The sequence below is a fragment of the Podarcis vaucheri genome, assembly GCF_965113315.1.
Source record: "Podarcis vaucheri genome assembly, chromosome: 5".
Classification (NCBI taxonomy): domain Eukaryota; kingdom Metazoa; phylum Chordata; class Lepidosauria; order Squamata; family Lacertidae; genus Podarcis; species Podarcis vaucheri.
Window position 1 is genome coordinate 102602408 of NC_138763.1, and position 23083 is coordinate 102625490.

At 44.3% G+C, this 23083-nt stretch overlaps 1 protein-coding gene and 1 long non-coding RNA gene across 8 annotated transcripts in view; one reads left to right on the forward strand and one right to left on the reverse strand.

Annotated features, from left to right (window-relative positions):
* Positions 1-9815, reverse strand: part of LOC309532718 — a 28596-nt gene extending 18781 nt beyond the window's left edge. For 3 of the 5 annotated variants that reach the window (XR_014219964.1, XR_014219965.1, XR_014219966.1), the window contains exons 1-2: positions 6287-8828; positions 4206-4281 (exon numbers count right to left, since the gene is read on the reverse strand). This is a non-coding gene — a long non-coding RNA (uncharacterized lncRNA). Of the gene's footprint in view, positions 1-4205; positions 4282-6286; positions 8829-9758 lie in introns of those variants that run through there. The other 2 variants (XR_014219967.1, XR_014219968.1) reach the window with 2 other exon arrangements.
* The window catches only part of LOC309532651 (rho GTPase-activating protein 8-like), a 41083-nt gene continuing 26993 nt past the window's right edge, over positions 8994-23083 (forward strand). The window contains exons 1-2 of one of the 3 annotated variants that reach the window (XM_082223232.1): positions 8994-9163; positions 20404-20508. In XM_082223232.1, coding sequence (XP_082079358.1) covers positions 20463-20508 — 46 coding nt within the window. In that variant the 5' untranslated portion in view covers positions 8994-9163; positions 20404-20462. Of the gene's footprint in view, positions 9164-10391; positions 10469-20403; positions 20509-23083 lie in introns of those variants that run through there. The other 2 variants (XM_082223230.1, XM_082223231.1) reach the window with 2 other exon arrangements.

The window sequence follows — 23083 nt, forward strand, 5'->3', positions numbered from 1 at the left end:
GGGAAACAAGGGGGGAATAAAGCTCCACATTGAGAACATGGCGAGGAATCAAAGGTCATCGTGGGCCGGATCTGAATCCTCCTGCGTGGGTGCAGAGCCCAGGAGACCGCAGAGGGCATTCCCTGCCTTTTCCTCCCTGGGTTGGGAGGAGACCAGCAGGGCCTCCGATCTGCAGAGAGCCTGCTGTAGAGACGGCATTGGCTGTCGAGGAAGCAGCAGATCTCGGCCTCCAAGGAGTGTGCCACATCCATTGCTGCCGCTGTGTGTGCATCTCACTGAGTGAAATTAAGCTCAACTTTCTCCCCAGCAAGCAAGTTTTCTACCAACAAGGCTTTGATGTGGGGGTACATTTAATAGCCTCTCCTGAAGCAGTACTGTCCAAAAAAGATTGGATTCTACTGGTTGTATAAATTCTCCAGAGTACAAAAGGAGAGTGGTCCAGCCTATTTAGTGTAGCAGGTATTCTAAATGAGGCACGATGAAGCAATGCCTCAGTCATTTCTACTAAGGGGTGCTTCAACAGGTGATATTATATTGTAATGGGTTTTACTATCACATTTATGTGAATAGAGCTATCAGTGTGGGTTGCTGTGGGCCAAAACCTGGCCAGATTCTGGCACTTAACAAATAACAGCCTGGGATATTTACATGATGTGTTTCCATGGAAGCTAATCATTAGATGATTGCTTTCATAGCCGGATCTTCACTGTATCTTCTGAATATGGCAAAACCAGACCTTTCCTGTTCCCTAGTTAAATACAGTCATACCTCGGGTTGAAGTTGCTTCAGGTTGAGCGCTTTCAGGTTGCGCTACACGGCGACCCAGAAGTAACGGAATGCGTTACTTCTGGGTTTTGCTGCTTGCGCATGCGCAGACGGTCAAAATGATGTCACGCGCATACGCAGAAGCGGCAAATGCGGCTTGCATTTGATTCTGGATGCGAACGGGGTTCTGGAACGGATCCCATTCATATCCAGAGGTACCACTGTATGCTGTAATCTTAAGGGTGTGTGACAGGAACAAAAGTGTTGGAATTCCTGCTCCGTGATTGCAGCCATGGGCTTTTTGTCTGTCACATGACGGTGTATGTTTTGACTCCAAAAAAGTGGGAAGTGACAGAGACAGGATGTTTGTGTTACTGTGTTCTGCGAAGTGGGACTATTGTCCTTTGTTCTTTCTCTTTGCTGTCTGATGCTAGGGAGAGGGAGCCATGTTGCAGTGCTCCGTGTGTGTTTATATTTAAATAAAGTAGATTAGCCAAAATGCTGAGTTCCTGAGGTCTGTCACACAAGCTGTGAAGACTGTGCGGATCCCTAAGTGTGCTGGTGTCTGTTGGCATTGGTCGCTGTGATGTTCAGGCAGAAGAAAGTTTTTGAAGCTCCCGGACGAAAGACCAGGAGGGAGAGAACATGCCAGTCAGGCATGTGTCTCTGCCAGGGTCCTACTTGAGGGTAGGCTGTGCTCCTGACAAAAAGTACAGTTTTGGAGAGAGAAGATGGCTGGGGATACCTGTAATCTGAAGTGGAACAGTAGATTAGGCTGTCTTTTGGTTTGTTTAAGTTTATGCTCAACTTGCCTATTTGTCAATAAAGTCATATTTTTACAAAATGCCATAAGCCTCCAGTGACCCCTTTCCAAAGGAAACCAAACCCAAGTGAAAGTTTCAACCATGGAACCATTTGAAGTTGGTTGCGCATAGCAATGCTGTCAGGAAGAAGCAATGCAAAAAGTGAGATGAGATGTGTAAAGCTGCACATGATTTTTGCGTCCTCTTCTGTCTTTGTCAGCAAACTATGTGTGATAGTCTCATTGTACAGGCTGGATCCCTGGTGTACAGCTTCCTTTTGGATGAAATGAGTGTATATCAAAACATGACTGAGGAATAGCCTGGCTCAAGAATGGTCTGGGAGAGAACGGTTGTCTAAGCATTTTATTAGCAAAATAGCATCCAGGAGTGTGCTGGCAGAAGGTGATCTCATGGGAAAGAAGGGTATATCGTGCTTTGCTTTCTTTCTTAGAGCGAATGTAATGCTGGAGAAGTATAAAAATTGAAGACTCCCTGGAGACTGAGCTATTTTATCTACAGCACAAAGATAGTGCAGGCAAGGTAATTGCAGCTGAACTGCCAGTGTCCCTCCTATGCTGTGGTTCAGCCTGGGAAGTTCGTATTCAAAGCCAGCTCATTCTCTCCTGTAGCTGAAAGAGCTGCCAGTGAACACAATAGTTTGTGCAATGAAAGTACCATCAAAAGATATTTCAGTTGGTGTGTTAAGTTAGTGGTGGCCTCCTTGTTTGGCTTTTGGTTTTACTAGAATTCTTCTGTGGTCTACTTGTATGTTTTGAATTTGCAAAGCAAGAGTGAATAATCAGGATTTCTCAGAGCTAAAGACACAATTACAAAGTGCTAAGAGATCCTGAGTATGTGTTCAAGAGCACAAGGAGTGCCTTCATCGATCCGACCAAGGTCTACTTAGTCCAACATTTTTTCAGGAACCTTGGTTCTAGGTGGCCCATAGTTGTTCTTTATGACACTGTATTTCAAACTGCCGGCTCAATGAGAGGTCCTAGTGAAGATCTATCCCTTTGCCGTCCCACAAATCTCAGCCTAGCCCTGGATGTGAACCCAGAGCAGCCTTCCACTTGCCTTGAACAGTGCTTAGTACACCTTCACTACCCCAATGCACACTTTCAGTTCAAGACGCGGGGGGCTAATCTGTGTCCCTCCAGATATTGTTGAACTGTAGCTCCTGGTTTATGGTATTCAGCAGCAGCTAGATTTAGGTGAGAGCCATTTTCAGGAAGGAATGGAGAATGGGGAGTCACAGCCCCACCTATGCCCCGAGTGGATGGCAAACCCTGTTGCCGCAGTTACCACTCCCTCAATGCTCCTCTCTTGCTGCTACCTGTGTCTGGTTTGGTCCAGCTTTCTCAAGCTGCTGGTTTATGGTTTATGATGAACATCAATCATTTCAAAAAGACCGGCTCTTCAGTGGGTTTTTGCAATTACAGTTGTGTGGCTAATATCTAACTCCCATGGTCCCAAACAAAGCTAATATTTTGGCTTGATAAATAGTTCCTGTCCACATTTGCATTCTTGCATAAATAGCGCAAGTTACTTCTCAACAGGGTGAACAGCACTTTGCTGGTGATAAATGAAGAAACTGCTCTAAATCAACAAGCCGACTGAATGGCATCACAAAGCAGAGTTGGCAGCAAAGATAATGCTACAGTCATAACCTACTGTTCATTTTCATTCATGCTTGTTTCTCCTTCCACTGGGGAAGTCTCGAGAAACGGTATGTTTGCCATCAAACAGCCATTCCCAGTTGGATATTTGATAATTGGTACTTGTGGTTTAGGCAAACCACAAGTTTTGGATGCCATCCAGCTGCTGAGCACATCAAAGTGTAGCTAAGCATTTCCCACTGCCCTATCTACAACAACGTGGTGCCTTCCAGATGTTTTAGACTGCAACTTGCATCATTCCTGATCAGTGGCTATGCTAGATGGGGCTGGTGGGAGCTGTCATCCAAAACATCTGGGAGCACCAGGTTGGAGAAGACTGGTTTATGGCACCTTCCACAGACTAAAACAAGTCCATTTCCTGTCTACCATGGAATGCTACCTATATCCCTCTTGAAGATTTCCAGCATACATCCAGACCTTTTGTCAACCACTGTCCATTCTATTCCCACAGGGGTGGTTGTTTTTTTCTAGCGGAGTAGCTCTTGTTACACAATGAGTAGTTGTCTGTTTAGTGCAATGGAATGGGACTACCGCCTCTCTCTCTGGCAGGGTGGAGTATGCAGTTTCAACAGGCAGAAATTCAACAAATAAAGCTTTCTCCATCCCTGCATATCCCTGCAGGGAAATCTGCAGCTACTGAATTTCTGTCAGATGTGCAGCACTTTAGGGCACAAAACCTGCCAGAAACAAAAGGTGACAACCTTAGCGAAAGGCATAATTTCCTCATAAGTGTGCGAGATTTGCAGCTCTGCACTTTCTTTAACAACCACCCACAATTCTTGGTATGTATACTTGTGTTTGGCACCAGTTCCTAGGCATGTGGAGGGAAATTCAATGAGCTTGCTTTGCTGAGACCAGCAGATTATTTTTGGCTGGTCACAAAGCCAATTTGTTGTGATTGCAGTTCCTATTAACAGCCTGGACTGCTCAAGTGTATATCAATCAGCCCATCAATTACCAGCTTGCTTTCACTGACTCCTAGGCTCTGTTAGTCTTTTCATTTGTTTGTCAGTTTTTCTGTTCAGCATTCATCGCTGCAATGAGGATAGTAAAAAAAACAGTCTACAGAACAGTGTTTAAACTCAATAAGCAGCACTTAAAGTAATTTTGGTTTCCAACTACACCTTGGAATTTGACAGAATGCATATCAAGACAGCATAAACCTTAACCTAACTCTTGGGGTTAAATTTCTGTGTCTATCAAAACACTGTCTGTGCTGGAAGCGACTAGACTTGTTTACATTGCATGGCAAGATAAATGCTGTGACTCTTAAAATTACTGGTCGCTGTAGCATTATTAGCAAGGCCTATATAGCTCACAGCTGGTCACATTTGGATGATTGCAGCATTCATGATGATCTGCACATATGAATGGGCTGTCATAGATATTACATCACAGACAGAACTTTTGTATGGCCTCATCTTGCCCATATCAAGTGACATGCATGCATATGGAAATCAGGCCATAATGTTTTGGATATGTGGCAATGCAGCAAGAAATGTAATTGATCAGTACTTTAAGTTTAATTGGTGATGGTTTTTATTAAAAACATGTACCAGTACCTTTCCACCTAGAAATGGAGCGCTTCATTTATTGTTGCAAGGTGACAGACATAGAATTGTTTCTAGTCTGCTTTGGGGCTCACATATTAAGCACATATTTCAGCATGAACTATAGGAAACCTCATCCACATTACAAGAAGTTATAATATAATTCTGTCTTGTTTATTTAAGTGAAGTTAAAAGAACTTAATTCTAATTTCCATAGGTGAAGAGTGTTCTAGCATGTAGTGTTTTATTGTAGCATCTATTTATTTAGAAAAAAATACATGCATAACAGGAGAGAAACATGTACCCACATATGAAGCAAAGAGGAGGAAAAGACTGTGGCTTCCAGCAGCAGAGAAGTTCTGGAAGATGATCTGTGCCTGATATGTGCCCCACCCCTTTCTTTTCTGAATAACTCCTGGTTGGGCACTCAGAGGCAGCATCCAGGGCTCCTCCTTGCCCTGTGCCACGCATCACTCCTGGTCATGCTTGAGCCACATTCCTCAGTAGTATGACACTGATAAAATGTGCCCATTTTAATTAATGTGGGATGCTATGTTTCATCTCTTGCATGATGATGAGTTGAAGCAAAGCTTTGAACATGATGGAATTTCACTTGCAAATCTGTTCTCAAAAGATGTTTCCCCTCTTGAAATGAAGCCTGATTGACAACAGCAAAAGAACTCAAGCCACTGAACTATTACATCTTGGATATGAGGGAAGTTTGTTTGTTTTTGTGGGAGGGGGGAGTTGGTTGGGGGGGGGTTCCTCAATGAAATAAATGTTCTCAGTATGTAAATGCACAGGAGGGGAGGCAATGTTCTTATGCTTATTTACAGCAAATTTGACAGGCAGAAAACATTGACCGGGCAAAAATAATAATTAGCCATTTTCCTTCATAGTTAAGTCAAAAGCTGATAGTTATGAAGGTTGCACATAATGCTTGACTTTAGATGTCCCCCACTTCTCCATCAGTGGTTACACATAAGAAATGGTTTCTTAACGATGTCTGGTTTCATTAGAACGGTAGCTAAAAACATTGTTTTAATTGACACGTAGCACATCCTAGGAAAATAACAGAGAAAACTCCCTAACCAGTCAATTACCATATAAATAGGAATGCATAGATCATCCCTCGTATCAGCATCTTGCTTTTTGGTTGATGAAAATATGTTAATGGGCAAATGCAGCTTTTCATTTGAATAATGACTTAATGCTTCTGTGAATTTCAGATTGTGGATTAAGCCCTTTCTGTGAAAAGTTTTAATATTTTTCCTATAGTTCACCAGCTGCCTTTGCTCAAGGAGGAAAAAAAGCCCCTGCATTTGGGGATCTTCAAACAACAACACGTGCCAGGATGCTGGTGTGTGTGTGTGTGTGTGTGTGTGTGTGTGTGTGTACACCTGCCTATGAGCCCATGCAGAAGTCTATTTAGGGAAAGGAAAAATATGAGCATTCTGTGTTTATCTTTTCTTTCAGAAAGGATACTTACTGTTTGATGGGCCAGCAGGAAAGATGAACAGCACTGCATTTGACGGCTGCAATCAGTTTCTTTTATCACTCCTTGCAGGCCTTCCTGGATCCTCGCCATTTCCCCAACCAGCTGGACAGGAACCTTTGCTCATTTACATGACGTGCTTAAGATTTTATATGATCACAGAGAGGAGAAAGACCAGTTTCTCTCTGTAGCTTAACTGTGTGCAAAGAATGAGATATGAGGCAAAGTTAATTAAATATCATTGGTATTTTCATGCACAAGTCCCATGAAATGAGCCCAGCAGTGACCCAAAGAGCAATGAACTGTTGTCACTTGCTGGCCTGGCCAAATCATGAGATAAGTTGAAGGTCCTGCCTTAGCCAGCACAATGATTTTTATTTTTATTTTATTTTATTTTTTTGCAGCGGGCAGGGGTTGGCTTTGGGCTACATTGATCAGCATAGATTGCTGATGGGTTACTGTCTTGTTATTGCTTACCCTATTCTTTCCCATAAAACCTATTTTGAGAACACAACATAGATTTATCTTCTCATGTGTGCTCATCTGAGGGAATTAAAGCAAATGAAGCTGCAAAGTTTTAGAGCAACTCAGAATTCTCCTCAGGGTATGTAATAGGTAAGAGGGTCTGGGGGGGGGAGGAATAAGCTTGTGACAAAAGAAAAAGACATCACACTCTGGGCATAATTGGGTTGATTTTCCTTTTTAAAGTTTAGCTACTGCAGAATTTTCTTCTTGAGTAAATCTAGTAAAATGTAACTTCATAAACATTTCTGTTTATGAAGCAAAAAGGCAGCACTCAGTCAATAGAAATGAAAAGAAGCCTTTTCACAAGTACATTTTTATTTATGTATTTATTTATATATTTTATATTGCACCTTCTCTCTAAGGAGCTCTAAGTGGCCTCCCCATTTTATCCTCACGACATCCATCCCAGTGAGGCACATTCAGCTGAGAGATGTCAACTCATCGAAGGTCACATATGGCTGAGTTTTTAGTGCTTCATGAACCTGCACTTGTTTCTGCCTTAATGTATTTGTTGCGTTAAACTTCACTGTGATATTATGAAGATATAAAATGCTATTAAATAAATAAACTAAAGCATGAATGTGACAAACACGTGGCTTCGCTGCGCCTTGCTATCCAATGTGCACTCATGGGCAGAGTCCAACAAGCACTTTATCACTTGATGGTGCTAGTGGGCATGGGTGGAGATGATTTGCTTGAATTCTCCTTCATGGGCCTCAGCACCCCGTCTTTGCCTGCCTGGAGAACTGGCTGTGACAAAGCATAAGAATACCATATGTTTAAGTGTTTTGTTATTATGCACGCAGCTAGGGGATTTTTCAAAATGGTGGATTATATAAGGCAAATTCTTACCCCTGTGCATTTCATACACCCTTTTGCTAGACTTTTCTCACCTGAAAAAAACCCACACACAGCAGAATAAGTTCTAAAAAATGTCACAGCTTATTTGATTTATTCTGTTTCAAGACACCTCTGGGGGTAAAACTCCCTCTCTGGAGAGTCGTACTTTCCCTCTTTGCCACCCCTAACAAAGTAAATTACACTCTACAATTCTTACAGGCCCCAAGGCTGAAACTTTGCTCAAAGCCTGGTTCTTTGATGCTGTGAACGAATAGGTTGGGAAGCTGGTATGCATGTGGCTGTGCAGAGGCCATTTTTCTTTCAGCAAAACATGTTAGGGGGTCAGCTGGTGCACCTGTGATAAACTTCACTCTGATATTAAGAACATGCTAATCATACATAAGGCAAAGGTAAAGGGACCCCTGACCATTAGGTCCAGTCGTGGCCGACTCTGGGGTTGTGGCACTCATCTCGCTTTATTGGCCGAGGGAGCCGGCGTACAGCTTCCGGGTCATGTGGCCAGCAGGACTAAGCCGCTTCTGGCGAACCAGAGCAGCGCACGAAATGCCGTTTACCTTCCCGCTGGAGCGGTACCTATTTATCTACTTGCACTTTGAGGTGCTTTCGAACTGCTAGGTTGGCAGGAGCTGGGACCGAGCAACGGGAGCTCACCCCGTTGTGGGGATTCGAACCGCCAACCTTCTGATCAGCAAGCCCCAGGCTCTCTGGTTTAACCCAGAGCGCCACCCGTGTCCTTAGTATTGCCCCCTTAATCCTAGTTCATCAGACCCATCTCCAAAGTATCCTGTAACAGCTCCCCCCCCAAACACAACTGTTGATACCGGAAAAAGAAACTGACCCTTTTAGAAAAGGCATCACAGTGAACTGCGGTGGCTGAGTACCTAACAACCTGGAACCAAAACTGTCCCACCTAAAAACAAGGCAGCATTTCCTACACAATATTCCAGGCATAGGCAAACTGGGCCCTCCAGATGTTTTTGGCACTACAACTCCCATCATCCCTAGCTAACAGGACCAGCGGTCAGGGATGATGGGAATTGTAGTCTCAAAAAAAAAGGGGGAGAATCATAATTATAGTAACTTGTAAATTCTGTTGTCCCCAAAGGATCCTGGCCAGGGCCAAGGAGCACACGGGACATGAAGGGTATCGAGGGGGGAAGAGACCCTAGCAGCTTCTAGCAAGTCTCCTGCCAAGATGCGCCTGGCCGTGAGTCCCGTGCCGCCTCCCCAGGGCGCGGCCAGGGTTTTGCGGCGAGGCCCCTCCGAGGCTCCCCGTGAGGAGTCGGGTCTTCCCTGAGGTGTCGGGCCTCCTCCCCAGAAGGGCCTTTCCCGGCCGGGGGCCGCGAGGCTGCTTCCTCCTGCCCGAGGGACGAGGCCCGTCCCAGCCGGTTCCTGCAGCCCGGGAGGCCGGCCCGGCCCAGAGGCGGAAGGAGCGGCGCCAGAGGAAGGCGCGCCTCGCCGAGGAAGGGGAGCCGGAGACGCCAGGTGAGCCTCCGCCGCGCGCCCCAAAGCGGGGAGAGGAGCGAGGGGCCCCGCTCTCCTCCGCCGCCTCCGCCTCCTCAGGTGGGCGAGCGCAGCCTCCCCCGCGGCCGCCCGGCCTGGACGGAGGACCTTCCCGCCCCAAGCCCCGGGGCAGGAATGGAGGCCGGGGAGGAAGTCCCACTGAGGGCACGGGGCTTACTCCTCTGTAGACCTCCGTAGGCCTCGGGACCTGAACTGGGCTTCCTCACCGAGAGGCGGTGGTGGTGGTTTGCGGGGGGTCGCCGCCTTTGCCACCCACGTCTTGGGAGCAATTTCGAAGGAATCTGTGCGTTTGGGTTGAGCCAATAATCTTGGAAAGGCTTTTCCTGAACCGGGAGTTGCGCCCTGGGAATTGCTGCGCACACGAGCGAGGGGAATCAGCTCCGCTCTTCCTTAGGGACTTCCCTACAGAATCGTGGAATTGGAACTCACTACTAGTCCAGCCCACTTCAAGGCAGGAATCTCAGCTAGATCATCCATGACAGATGGCCATTGCACCTCCAAGGAGGCTGACTGCTTAGAGTAGATCCATTGAAATAAAATAAGAGTTATGACTAACGTAAACCCAGTTGATGTCCGTGTGTCTCTTCTCAAGTCTGGGTCCAGCCCAGGGCTGCTTCAGACTCTTCTCCCTTCATTCCTTCTGGCAAACACAGCTGACCCTCTGGAATCTCCTTGGGGATAACGTGAGCTTCAAGTGGGAGAAAGTCACACTAAAGTCAACGGGTCTTACTGCTTAGTTAACATTTATATGACTAGCCCATGAGGCTGTCATCCTGTAGGCCTCTGCTTCAGAATAAGCCCTGTTGAACTTGTTGTTGTTGTTTAGTCGTTTAGTCGTGTCCGACTCTTCGTGACCCCCTGGACCAGAGCACGCCAGGCACTTCTGTCCTCCACTGCCTCCCGCAGTTTGATCAAACTCATGCTAGTAGCTTCAAGAACACCATCCAACCATCTCATTCTCTGTCGTCCCCTTCTCCTTGTGCCCTCCATCTTTCCCAACATCAGGGTCTTTTCCAGGGAGTCTTCTCTTCTCATGAGGTGGCCAAAGTATTGGAGCCTCAGCTTCAGGATCTGTCCTTCCAGTGAGCGCTCAGGGCTGATTTCCTTCAGAATGGAGAGATTTGATCTTCTTGCAGTCCATGGGACTCTCAAGAGTCTCCTCCAGCACCATAATTGTTGAACTTACTTGGGAGTTATTTCAGAGTAAGCGGCCCTCAAGGTACTCAGAAGCAAATTGCATCAAAGTTAATGGCACTTAACTTCCAGGTAACTACTAATCAGGGCTATAAGACTGCAAACTTATTCTTTGGTTGTGGTAAACTGCAAAGTGGTGTTTCCCTCAGTGTCTGAATTTGTCTGTAATGCAAGTTTACTTAGAAGCAAGTCCCACTGAGTTCAACATGACTTACTTCCAAATTTACTTGCAAATAAGTCCCCTTGACCTGCAAGATGTCTAAATATGTTCAGTTTGTGCTGTAAGGTTGTAAACCTATACATACTTACTTGGAAGTTGGATCCTTTGATAATCAGATTCGTGTCCATTTTAGAGGGCCTGGATGGAAAGGAGGACAGGGCTTCCTATACACTTACTGGTGGTGTGAATGAGAAAAATTCAACAGAGGTGGTGTTTGTCAGACCTCCATGATGATGCATGACTGCTGAAATTCTTATCTGTGCAAAAGACCCATCATTCTTGCCCAAACCACTCTGATTTATTATCACCAGAGGCGGATTTAGGGGAGTGAGACCCGATTGCCCACACTGGGCACCAAGCTGAGAGGGTGCCACAGGTAACACTGCAACAGTGGTGAGTAATTGAAGGCAAGAGGTAGGGCACGTGCCAAATTTTGGCATTGCGCAGGACACTGCTGAAATTTTAAAGCCCCAAGTCCACCACTGTTACTACCTCAGTGTTTGCTGTGTACCAGTTCAGTACATTGAAAGGCTTCTGGTTCCTCTGATGTCACGATTTCCTTACCACACAAGAAACATATGTCCCAAGAGGCCAGGTGCTGCTTGTGTGATATGGTAAACAAAACACATGAGGAATCACATGCAGTGTGAACTCATATTTGGAGTTGCTTGGGAGAACCATGTAGGTGGTGATACTAACTGGAGAGCCTGTCAAGGAGGGTTCTAGGCAGGCAAAAAGGGGTTGAGAATAAGAGGAAGAAGGACACTTTGAAAGGTAAGACTTTGTCCTCCTGCAACAACCTCAAGGCCTATAAACACTGAACAGCCAACTGAGTTTAGCGTTAGGTGAGATATAGCTGAATATAGCACAGGAGTGTTGTACCTGCTTCTCTCCCAGGAAAAGCAGCAACTCAGGGGGGTGCTTTTACTGTGCTATAGGTAAAGAAGGTTAAACCCTTCCTTCTTGCCTGCCATGGTCCCAGTCTGGGTTATCCCCGAGCTATTGTTTTCAAAGTAAAAACAAGACATCTGAGTGCATACACATATTTATCATTTAGCTTGGCACTGAGAAAATAATTATATGTTACCTGAGCAAATACAACAACAACAACAATCTTTATTACGGTCCAGAGACCCAACACATCGTTACAAAGCAATACACAATTCATACAGCCTACCTCCAGGTTAAACAAGCATTTTGTTCAAAAGATAGAGATCATTGGTTCTTGCAACCACCAATAAAAACTTTGCCGCTGCTAATGTTCTAGCATTTGTCTGGTCTTCCAATAGGAACCTGACATAGTGAGCCTCTGATTTTCCTGGGAAAGGTACCAGCAAGGGTATTATCAGTTCAGCCCTGGCTTGCTCATATTTTGCACAGTGCAACAAAATATGTTTTATGGAATCGATGTCTTGAGCACACGAGCAAAGTCTGTCCTGGAAGGGAACTCTCTCAACCTGCCATCCAACACTGCAGAAGGAAAGACGTTTAGTCTGGCTTTGGTGGAAAGCCTTCGATAGTTTGGTACTGTCAGGTTTTAAATATGTTAACTTGAAGACATGCCCATATTGTACTGCTACTGCCAGTGGACTACAGACTGCGTGTGATTGAGATCGCAAGTCACTGTGTGCATTATCCCATAATCTTTGCTTTAACATCTTTTGGGCGCCTTCATAACCCAGCTAATACAGTTGGGGGGGTGACGGACCAATAGAGGTGGCTTTTTTAGCCTTGGTTTTCTGCCATTTGCTGGTCAGGTGTTGGTACAAACCCTTCCCTAGATCAAACACTGAAATCCTGAGCCGGTGTTTTAGGGCAGCCCACCACGCTTTAGTTGAAATTGGGCATTCACCAGCTTCTAACAGAAGTATGGAGCTGGGGACACAGTTGGGTACTTGCAGCAGAGATCGTAGAAATTTTGCCTGAAAGCCATCTAGCTTTGGCAGGTCCCCATTATGCCAGACATTTGCAGCGTACAGGAGTTGGGAAACGGGTTTTGTGTTGAAAACCCTTAAGGCTGCTGGAACATATTTGCTGCCCTTTGTGAAAAAGAATCTGAGTATGGCTAGCTTTGTGATCTCCGTCTTTTGAAGGGGGGTTTGCCAGTGGTGCTTCCAAGATCCTGTATGATGGAGTGTGAGCCCTAGATAACTGAAGTATTTGATCTGTTCAAGGTTATGGCCATCCAGCACCCATTTAGACCGGGAGAAGCTTCTTTCGAAAACTAACATTTTAGATTTTTCATAATTAATGGAGCAAATAAGGTATTCTCAAACCTTCATCTCCTGTACTGTGTAAGATGAAGGAGAGGGAAGGAGTGACAGTGGGAGGTGTGTGCACATCAGACAACTGCAAGGGTGGGATGGGTATTTGCATAGGAAGTGCAAGGGGTGTGTGCAAGGAATGTGCTTAACCTCTAACCATGTATGCTTTCCACACACAACCTCTAACCATGTATGCTTTCCACACATATATACACACACAAACACACACACCCCTCTCTACCTGTCCAGCAGGATTTCCTCTAAGGACTTGGAAAGAAAGCAGATTAAAAATGTCCTTGGGTAGCTGACACCCCAGAGGAGATTTGGAGGGCAAGTACCCCCCTGCCCTCTCCTCATGCTTACGAGCAAGTGGGAAACCCTTATTTTGTACCCTTTACTTCAGTTTACTAAAAGAATGACTCCACTGTGTTTGCGTTTTCTTCCCTGTTCTCTGCAACACAACAGCTTTACATGGTGCCTGTGTGGTGCTGACAAACATTTCCTGCTTTTTGACTGAACAGCTGGTTGAAGTTTTATTGTGTTTGTTATCTCATTAAAACTAGATTCCTACACATACTTGAAGTCCTGTTAAGATCAGTACTAGTTTCTTCTTGGTTGGGTTGAGTTGTGTGTTTCTGCTTCAGTTCACTTCTTCCATTTTGGTACTTAAATTTTCTATCTGCATAGCTTGGTGAAGGTCATAGGAAACCCAGAGGAAACACTGTGACTTTGCACACTGGCTTTCTTTGGTTCTTATCCTGAGCAGGCAAGCTGCATGAAGGTCTTTCCACAATTTTAGAATCATTTTACCTTTTTAAACAGCACTTGATTGAAATAAAGGTAAGGGTCTTGATCTAGCTCTAGTCACACTATGTTGTGGGTAATTTGTAGCCCTGGACCAAAGTGCCTGTTCCCACCCACATGTCATTCATCTCATAGGGTGCACTGGGAACTGGGTGAACCTTTCCATGCCCTTGTTGATGTGGGAATCCGGATTGTTTCAATGTGCCGATTGCCATTGTTGTCTCATTTGCTCTGTGTTTCTTTGCTGCTATTGTGTGCTATGCTTAAGAAACTCAAGCCTGTGTTATTTAATATATTAATATTCTTTATGAAGAGCTAATTTATTTGAGCTGAATGATTCCCTGTGGATCATTCTTGCAGTTAAAAATATGTAGTTACTACACTCCAGACTGTTGTCCACTAGCTTGCCAGCTTAATTCAATTAAAGCTGCCATCTTAAAATATATTTCAGTCTAAGATCCAAAGCATTATACTCTTGGGATATAATCTCTGCTTGAGTGTGGATTTAGCCTAACATAATTCTTTGTTGTTGCTTCCTTTTACAGTTAGTTAATTTAATAGAAAGCAGATTTCATAAAACGGTTGATCATTAATGTTTATTGTGATTAACAGCTAATCATCCTTACCCAATAAACACATGCACTGCTTCAAGCAAATATAAGATTTTGCTGTCTGTTTTATGCCAAGCTCTGGCTGTAATCCAGCCACCATTTGGACTTATTTAAGAGCCCGTTCACATGACCCAAAAACTTAGTGAAATAAAAATAAAAGTGGCACTGATACTTGGTCTTGTGACCAGGAGGGATCACCTTTCAGAAGTGTGAAGAGGCAACTGTTTTTATCCACAACTCTGCAGACTCAAACTAGAATAGAGCAGGCCAGGTAGTACCAGTAACTACTATCCTGGTTGCCTGTGGCAAATAAAATTGCTTCTAGATGACAAGGCAGAGATGGTTTTGAAAGTTGCTGGAGTGTCTGTGTGCCAAAAATGACTAGTACACTGCTAACTTTTGTGAGCTCGACTAGATTCATAGAGTTGGAAAGGACCTCAAGGGACATCTAATCTAATCCCAGGAATCCCATCCAGTTTGAAACGATTCTGGACCCTGCTTAGCTTTGCAAAGGTGCTAGCAGTTTTATTGCTGCACCATTAGGAGACACATGACAACATGACAGAACAACTGAAATAGTAGCCTGCAGCTCTCTTACTTTTCAAAGTGCATCAGAGGGTAAAGTATGAGGAGTCTCCCAGTCTGAACCAGAGAGTAAACAGTTGATAGAATGAGTTGCCTAAGACTTTCCCCACCTCCTTTCTCTCCCTCACCCCCCCCCATTATTAGGATGCTTTGAGGAGCCCTTGGGAGAGTTAATGCCATCACCTTCAGTTCATCTTTGAACTGTTGTTTTTCTCTATGAAGACCACTTCACATATTCCATTTTTAATACAATACATTGTTTATATTATTATTTATTTACTATGTTTATATAAGACTGCTCAGTACTATTGTTTTCTGGGTGGTCCACATAAACTAATGTTATAAAATCACAGTTTGTAGCATAAAAGACTTTATGTCAGCAGAAATGAGGAATAAGAACGAATAATAAAAAAGTATATAGCCTGTGAGCAGTGACTAAAATTGTTGTTTTTTAATTGGCTGTTCCTATTGGTCATTTGTTGTGATACCATGATGCCGTCCCTCAATCTTTCCATTTTCAACTTTAGAATAATAGTAATAACAACAACAATAATATGATATGACTTTAGTAGGGCTCAGCAAACTTTTTCTGCAGGGGGCCGGTCCACTGTCCCTCAGACCTTGTGGGGGGGCCGGACTATATTTTGAAAAAAATTAATGAACGAATTCCTATGCACCACAAAGAACCTGGAGGTGCATTTTCAATACAAGCACACATTCTACTCATGTCAAAACACCAGGCATGCCCCACAAAGAACTCAGAGATGCATTTTAAATAAAAGCACACATTCTGCTCAGGTAAAAACACGCTGATTCCCGGACCGTCCGCGGGCCGGATTGAGAAGCTGATTGGGCTGGATCCGGCCCCTGGGCCTTAGTTTGCCTACCCATGCGTTAGAGTGTGCTTGCATTGGGACACTGTGGTACATTAGCTTCACACTCTTTCAGTATGTGTCTCTACCTCAAGCATTAAGGAAAATGTGTCTCTAGGTGTACACCATCCTGGAGGGATATTAATGTAACTTTAAGAAGCCCTTGTTTCAGTGTAGAATAATTCAGAAGGTATTTCAGGATGGTGTCTCTTACTGCTTGAGTTTAAACTCTGAAATATCAATGCCCAAGCTAGATTTCTTCCTTGGCTCTGGATAGTATATATTTCTTGAAAATAAAACAACATTCTCTCTCTCTCTCTCTCTCTCTCTCTCTCTCTCTCTCTCTCTCAACTCAAATGTTGAATGAATGAGACTGGGAGAAAATTGGTTTCCAAAATATCTGCTCTGTCTGATCAGTGTGTAACCTGGAATGATAGCACACAAAAGCTCGTCTGTCTTGCTTTCATATTGACTTTCCCAAGGCTGCATCTCATTCCATCTCAGAAATTAACCTTTCTGTGTGCCCCTCTCTGTCCTGTATCTTATCACCAAAAGCCAAAGCTTAGAATCCACAAAATATCTAACATGATGCTTTTAAAGAACAATTTTTTTTTTTTTTAAAAAAAGGAAAGAAACCTGTTATCTTTCTCTGGTGTAATGTGAAATTTCTGCTTTTAAAATAATAATAAAGGGTCCTCAAAAGTCAAAGGTAAGCACTTAAATCCCACTGATTTCAACAGAAGAAATGTAAGCATATAGTTAACTCTTCATATAAATCAATAGGACCTTGAAGCAATTGGTACATATACCTTCAAAACCTAGTGTCCTCCAGATGTTGAACTATAGCTGCCATCAGCCCCACCTAGAGGGAAAATAACCACCCTCCAAGGGGAGGGTGTATCAGAGGACTGAGGAGGCTACACCTTGTTCTGTCCCCTGGGATCCATGCCCAACCCACACCTGGCATCAGGGCATGGGCATGGGGGGCAAGACTTTTGTTGGGGGGCAGAACCAACATGATTGGTCAGTTAGTTATTTCTATTTTACTTGATCTGGGGGAGGGGAGTTGCCCCCTGCCCTCCCTTGACTACGCCTATACATCAGGGCATAGTGTGGGTTGCTGGCTGCCAGGGTGGGGCACGTGTTGCACCCCCTGGTGGACTAGGCAGCTGGGGGAGAGGCACACACTGGGCAGCCACATTGGCATTGGCGGCTGCCCTGCTCCTTCCTCCTCAACTTGTCCCACCCCACCCTGGCGGCGTCTCGTGGCCAATGAATGGCACTGCCACATGGACAATGAGGCAGCTTGAGCCCCTAGTAGGAGAGGGCGGGCAGCGAGCAGGGCTGCACGAGTTATGGGGCCCCTCCTTGCTTCCCTCTACTCCATGGGACTAGGAGCACCTGCCGTGCAGAGTGGTTAATGGCCAGGAGAAGCACGCCGCCAGCTCCTCGCTGCCATCTGCCTCTTTTGTTGATCCAAGCTCCCACCCTGCAAGAACTAGCTGGGCACCAGGTAGCCTCCCACTCTCCCCCTATTTCTCCCTGCCCACTCCCTTCTACTCAGGAGAAGCTTCTCTTAGGGTCCCTTCTTTGCCCCCACACAGCCTGGAGAACCCCGGTGCCTGCTGACCTGTGCAGGGGTGACTGGCTGGTGGCGCCAGGGGAGGGATGATGAAGGATGGTGCAGAGTTGCAGAGCTGCCCCTTCTCTGCTCCCTCAGCATATCCTGAGAATATGGCAGGAGTCTGCGTAAAATGGCGGTCGCTTGAGCTCTCCCTCCCTCCCTCTCAACTGGCCCAGGCCCCTTTGCTGACCACAAGGAGAAAGAAGCTCAGTGCCAGCCTCGAAGGCCCAGGCGTGGCTTGGTTCCCCGCAGCTCCAGCCTCGATGAGGAAGCCTGTCATGGGGGCACCTGGTTGCACACCTCAGAAACCTGAGGGAACAGCGGGTGGGCAGGTGTGGAGGACTCCCTGGTCCTGAATAGGGTAACTGTGCCCCTGAAGGAACAGGTGCTCAGCCTGGGAGTCATTCTGGACTCACAGCAGTCCATGGAGGCGCAGGTCAATTCTGTGTCCAGGGCAGCTGTTTACCAGTTCCATCTGGTTTGCAGGCTGAGACCCTCCCTGCCTGGGCTCTGTCTCGCCAGAGTGGTTCATGCTCTGGTTATCTCCTGCTTGGACTACAGCAATGCGCTCTACGTGGGGCTACCTTTGAAGGTGACCCGGAAACTACATCTAAGCCGGAATTGGTGACCGAACACCGCTGGGACCATATAGCAAAGGATCTTCACTGGCTCCCAGTATGTTTCCAAGCACAATTCCAAATGCTGGTGCTGACCTTTAACACCCCTAATGGTTTGGCCCTGCATACCTAAAGGAGCATGTTATTGGTCCCAGACTCTGAGGTCCAGCTCTGAGAGCCTTCTGGGTGTTCCCTCAGTGTGAGAAGTGAGGTTACAGGGACGACTGATGCCAGAGCTCCAGTGCCAGCGAGGCAAGTGTCACAGAGGTTTCCATGGGGCAGAGAGAGACCTGCCAGAGCTGTCTTTCTCTCTTCTCTGCCTAACCTTTGAGTGGGAGATCTAGAGCACTGGTGTCCAAACTTTTTTCAAAGAGGGCCAGATTTGCTGAAGTGAAAGGGGCTGACCCAAGTTGTTAACCTTTTTTTAGGATTGAAGTTGTTGAACTTTTTTAGGATTGATGATTGATGATGTGATATTTTTTGGATTTTTCCTCAGGAAATAAACTGCCACGGGGGGCAGAGGATCACAGCACAGGAAACCTAGACATTAATTAGAGAATTCATAAAAATGGCATGCAAGCTCTTTTGCTCTCTCCCAACTGTTACTGGCTGCATTTTACTCTTCTTGGTACCTTATAGTAAGCATGCAGGTTTCATTTAATATTGATATTTTTATCTTTAAAAAAAAGTTCTCTGAAACTTTAGCTTCTCTCAAGATGTTAAAGAATGCAAAATGTACTTTGCATATTAAAGTAGCCTGATATTTCATGTTGCATCTCAGAAGAAACAAAGAGTTTTTGGTGGAGGGCAGATGCATGTGGAGATGGGCATCTCCCTCCCTTTTAAAGATCCAGATCAATAGCTTTCTGCTTTACATTTAAATAAGAGGTGTAGCTGACAGCCAGAGGAACAAAGGGAAAGCATCAAAGAGTTAACAAACATTGCAAGGAATCCTTTGGCTTTGTTTCATCTATCCATTGATGCAGGTTCTTTTCTTTTTTTTAACTGTTGTGTTTGCAGTTTTATTTTTTTTAATGCCTACATGGCAACAATCTTTCTAGGCTGTCAAAAGGTAGCACTCATGAATGATACAAATTGGGCTTTATTGTAGAAGGTTTCCAAATTTTTATTGTGGAACATTTCCCTTCATTAGGCATTGAGGAAGAGTTAATTCTGGCAGTTCACTATAAACAGTAATACTTGGCGTCAAATGCTATTAAGGAGATTATGTTATCTCTTAGGAACAGAGAATGCTATGGTCAGGGGTAAATTAATTTCCTAGGGTGCTACAGTAATTTTTTCTTGTAAATGGAAACTTTCTAATTGGAGCCCCTCAGGAACAATATGCTGAAAACTGGGCAGATGTTCTCTTTTCATGATTCCATCTCCCTTCGTGTTTTAACTTGTTTCTGATTTTTTTGCAGGGGCATTCTGGCACTGTTTAGAAAATCTGGGAAATAAACTTAGGCTGAAGGATTTGCTTACCTAGACCTTTGGTGGGGCAGAGTGGGTGGGGGCAGTTATTCAGAAAGGGGGCTCTGCCTCCCAAGAGCTTCTGCCTGCCTGTCTGCCTGTTGCTTATAACTCACACAGGGTCAATTTGGTGCTGAGGAAAAGACCTACTTCCGGAGTCTTCCAGAGTCCATTCCCATGTGGGTAGGCAAAACTAACCTCCCATTTGCCTAGCTTTGGTCATCCCGCTACAAGGAGGCAAGCAAGAACATTTCTGTTTTAAGTCCACTTTGGGCTGTGATCTAGATATTTGATTTTTCTGCTGTTCCCATACCTGCTCTCTTTTTGCTGCAGGTTAGGGTTTTAATGGTATTTTTATGTACATCAGGACTGGGCAGACTTTAGGATTGCAGAATCTATTTTGTTTTCCCACTAGAATTCTGAGTTACACCAAGTGGATCAGGAAGGGAGACATAGAATGGAAGAACAAGTTGCTTCAGAGCCCATTGTCAGCCCAGGAGTTTCCTTGCAACACCAGAACTCAACTCAACTCAACTCTTCTCTTCTCTTCTCTTCTCTTCTCTTCTCTTCTCCTGCCCCAGTTTCCAGCAGCCCAATTTAGCAGAGAGAGAGAGAAAAAAAATAATGCTTTTTCTCATCACCACTGCTAAAAGCATTGTGAGCTGGAAACAGTTGCTTATCCACTACAGACCACTCAGACAGTTTCCTGAAGATCCATACTGATCTGCCCACTCTTGGAAAGGTGTTTGATGAATTTAATAAGAAATAATCAGATAGGTGCCTTCTTTTTATTACAAGAGAAACTTGCAGAAAGGTCATGCAATGCTGAGTGCCTAGCACAGCTGCAACAAGATGTCTCTGGAACTGAGCCCTAAAAATATGCTCTGGTGAAGCTTTTCTCCTTCTCTCTGATTCTAATAATAATTTGTTTTTTTAGGGTTGCTCAAGGACTGAAGAACTAGAAGACAACATTGCCTGCATTGGATAGCTTTGTATATGGAAGGCATGTCAGAAATTGATTTTGAAAAGTTAGCTGAAATAGGTAAATTATAGATAGATCTATTACTGCCCATCAAGTGGTATCTTCTATATATTTCCAGATGATTTAGAAGACATTCTTCCCTAAGTGAAAAACTTTTGCCAGGATAGTGTAATATTTTTGAGTTACAACCGCTGCACTGGCATGTACCTTATTATCAAAAGCTATTAAGGTTGAAGGTTAGTTTAATACACACAGTTTAAATGAATTATTGGCATGTGTTCCCAGTGAAATTCTAGGCTATTGGAATAATGCTATCATCACATATTGTGGCACAAATGGGAGTCATTACTCTAAACAGACAAGTATTGAATGAGGCTAGAGACCTCCTGATTGTGTGTTATCTTTTGAAGATGTTCCAATGAACATAACCATATGGCCAACTCATTAGGGGGCCCATCATTTTTTGGGGGGGGGGAATCAATTCTAACATATAATAATACAGAAATTTGACTTTTGAAAACCCTGTTTATTCAGAAAACATAAATTGCACCTCACCACTTATACATAAAAGGGAGGAAATTGCACACAAATCATTGCGTGTAAGAACAATCCTCTGTAGTTGGAAGCAGTATACCTTTGAGTGCTTGGATGCCTGGAACAAGTAGCAGCAGGTTGCCATCACATCCTTGCCCTGCTCATGAACTTCCAGAAGCATCTGGTTGGCTGCTGGACTAGAGGGATGCTTAATGTGACGCGGAAGTAATATAATTCTTACTTTTTAAACATACTAACAGTGTTTAGCGGTCCATTAAGTAAGCATTGCCTATTCACTTTGATAAATGATGACATAAGCTAATATTTAATATGAGTAGATTTCCATTAGAGTTAATGCCTGATCATTTTTACATTTTAACTTTACAAAATAGTGTCTGTATAAAACTGTTTCTTCCTTGCTATTAAAATATGTCACTTTTAACATAAGTGCTATGGCTTATGCTTTATGCAATGTGAAAATTGGCATTGTTATAGTTAACTATTGCTGTATTAATAATTATATGAATTATTAATTAAAAGTTAATGATTAATTTGTTATCCAGGATCGTTACACTGCTCTTTAAACTTTCTAATAAATGTGATGTGCCAATAGCATTAGTGCTGTTAGTGCTTAACCATCTCCTTCAAAAAATTTTTAGAGGGCCTGTTCACCAGATATGCAGAAAATCTCCACAGTAACAACTGTGCCATCAATGTTTTCCATTAATTTGTACACATTCCTATTATAATGCTATGTTAAAGGAGCAGTTTTCAGTGGTTTCTCTCTCCAGGAAGGCTTTCCCTCATTGTGGGAAAATATATTGGAAGCTGTCGTCTTAAGAAAATATATCCAGTCCACTCTACTCACATTGTTGATTCCTACACCAGGTGTAGCCAGTTTGTAGGGCCATGGACTGAACTCTGGGGTTCACCATTTCTCTCCTGTGGCCACACGGTACAGAGATAGGCAGTTGCAGACTGTTGTTTTTCAGAGCAGCTAGCCTTCTCATTGAGAAGAAATCCTTAATGAGTTTCTAGGGAACTCCAGGAACACATTTTGAAAATCTCAATAAATATGTGTTCCCATTACTAGCGTGAAGTAGTCCCCTGCCCCACTCCTGATACATCTTACAGCTCCACCCCCTTCAGCTGTTCATATCAGCACGGGTTCATTAGTGCCATATTCAATGCAATGCAGCATAGATTTAGAATTGCAGGGTGGGAAGAGACCACAAGGGTCATCTAATCAACCTCCCTGCACTGCAGAAATCGTCTGTCCAACATGGACTCAAACCATGCACTCATGCACCAGTCTCATGTGCTACAGACTGAGCTATCGCAACATCAAACAGTAGTGTTTTATAACAAATACGTAGGCATTTTGGATAACTGTTGTAAGAACACGGAATCAATAAAAACAAATAGCTGTGTGTGGGAGGGTTATTGGTTTTGTTTGTTATTCTTGTATGTATTTTTGTGTTTTGTATTGTAAACTGCCCTTTGATCTTTGAATGAGGGCAGTATAGAAATTTTATAAATTAAAAAAAAGTAAAATAGACAAAATTAAAAACCCCAAACTGGAAATTCACTGCCATAAAAACGCAGTGATTGTCATTGGCTTATATGGCTTTAAAGGGGGAGTGGGCAATTTCACCATCTAGCAGTGGTCACAGACCTGTCAATACTGGAAACCCCAGCAAGGGAGAGTGGCAGCCTTCAAGCCCCAGTTGTGAGCTGCCCAGATGGATTTGCTTGCCAGCAAACAGGAATCTGGACAAGAAGTACTTTGCAGCTGCTCGGTCCCAGCGCCTGCCAACCTAGCAGTTCGAAAGCACCCCCGGGGGCAAGTAGATAAATAGGTACCGCTTACCAGCGGGAAGGTAAACGGCGTTCCGTGTGCGGCTCTGGCTCGCCAGAGCAGCGTTGTCACGCTGGCCACGTGACCCGGAAGTGTCTCCGGACAGCGCTGGCCCCCGGCCAATAAATGTGAGATGGGCGCACAAACCCCAGAGTCTGGCAAGACTGGCCCGTTTGGGCAGGGGTACCTTTACCTTTTTATTAATAAAGAACAGTATTTTTTTTTAATTCTTTGGTCCTGAGT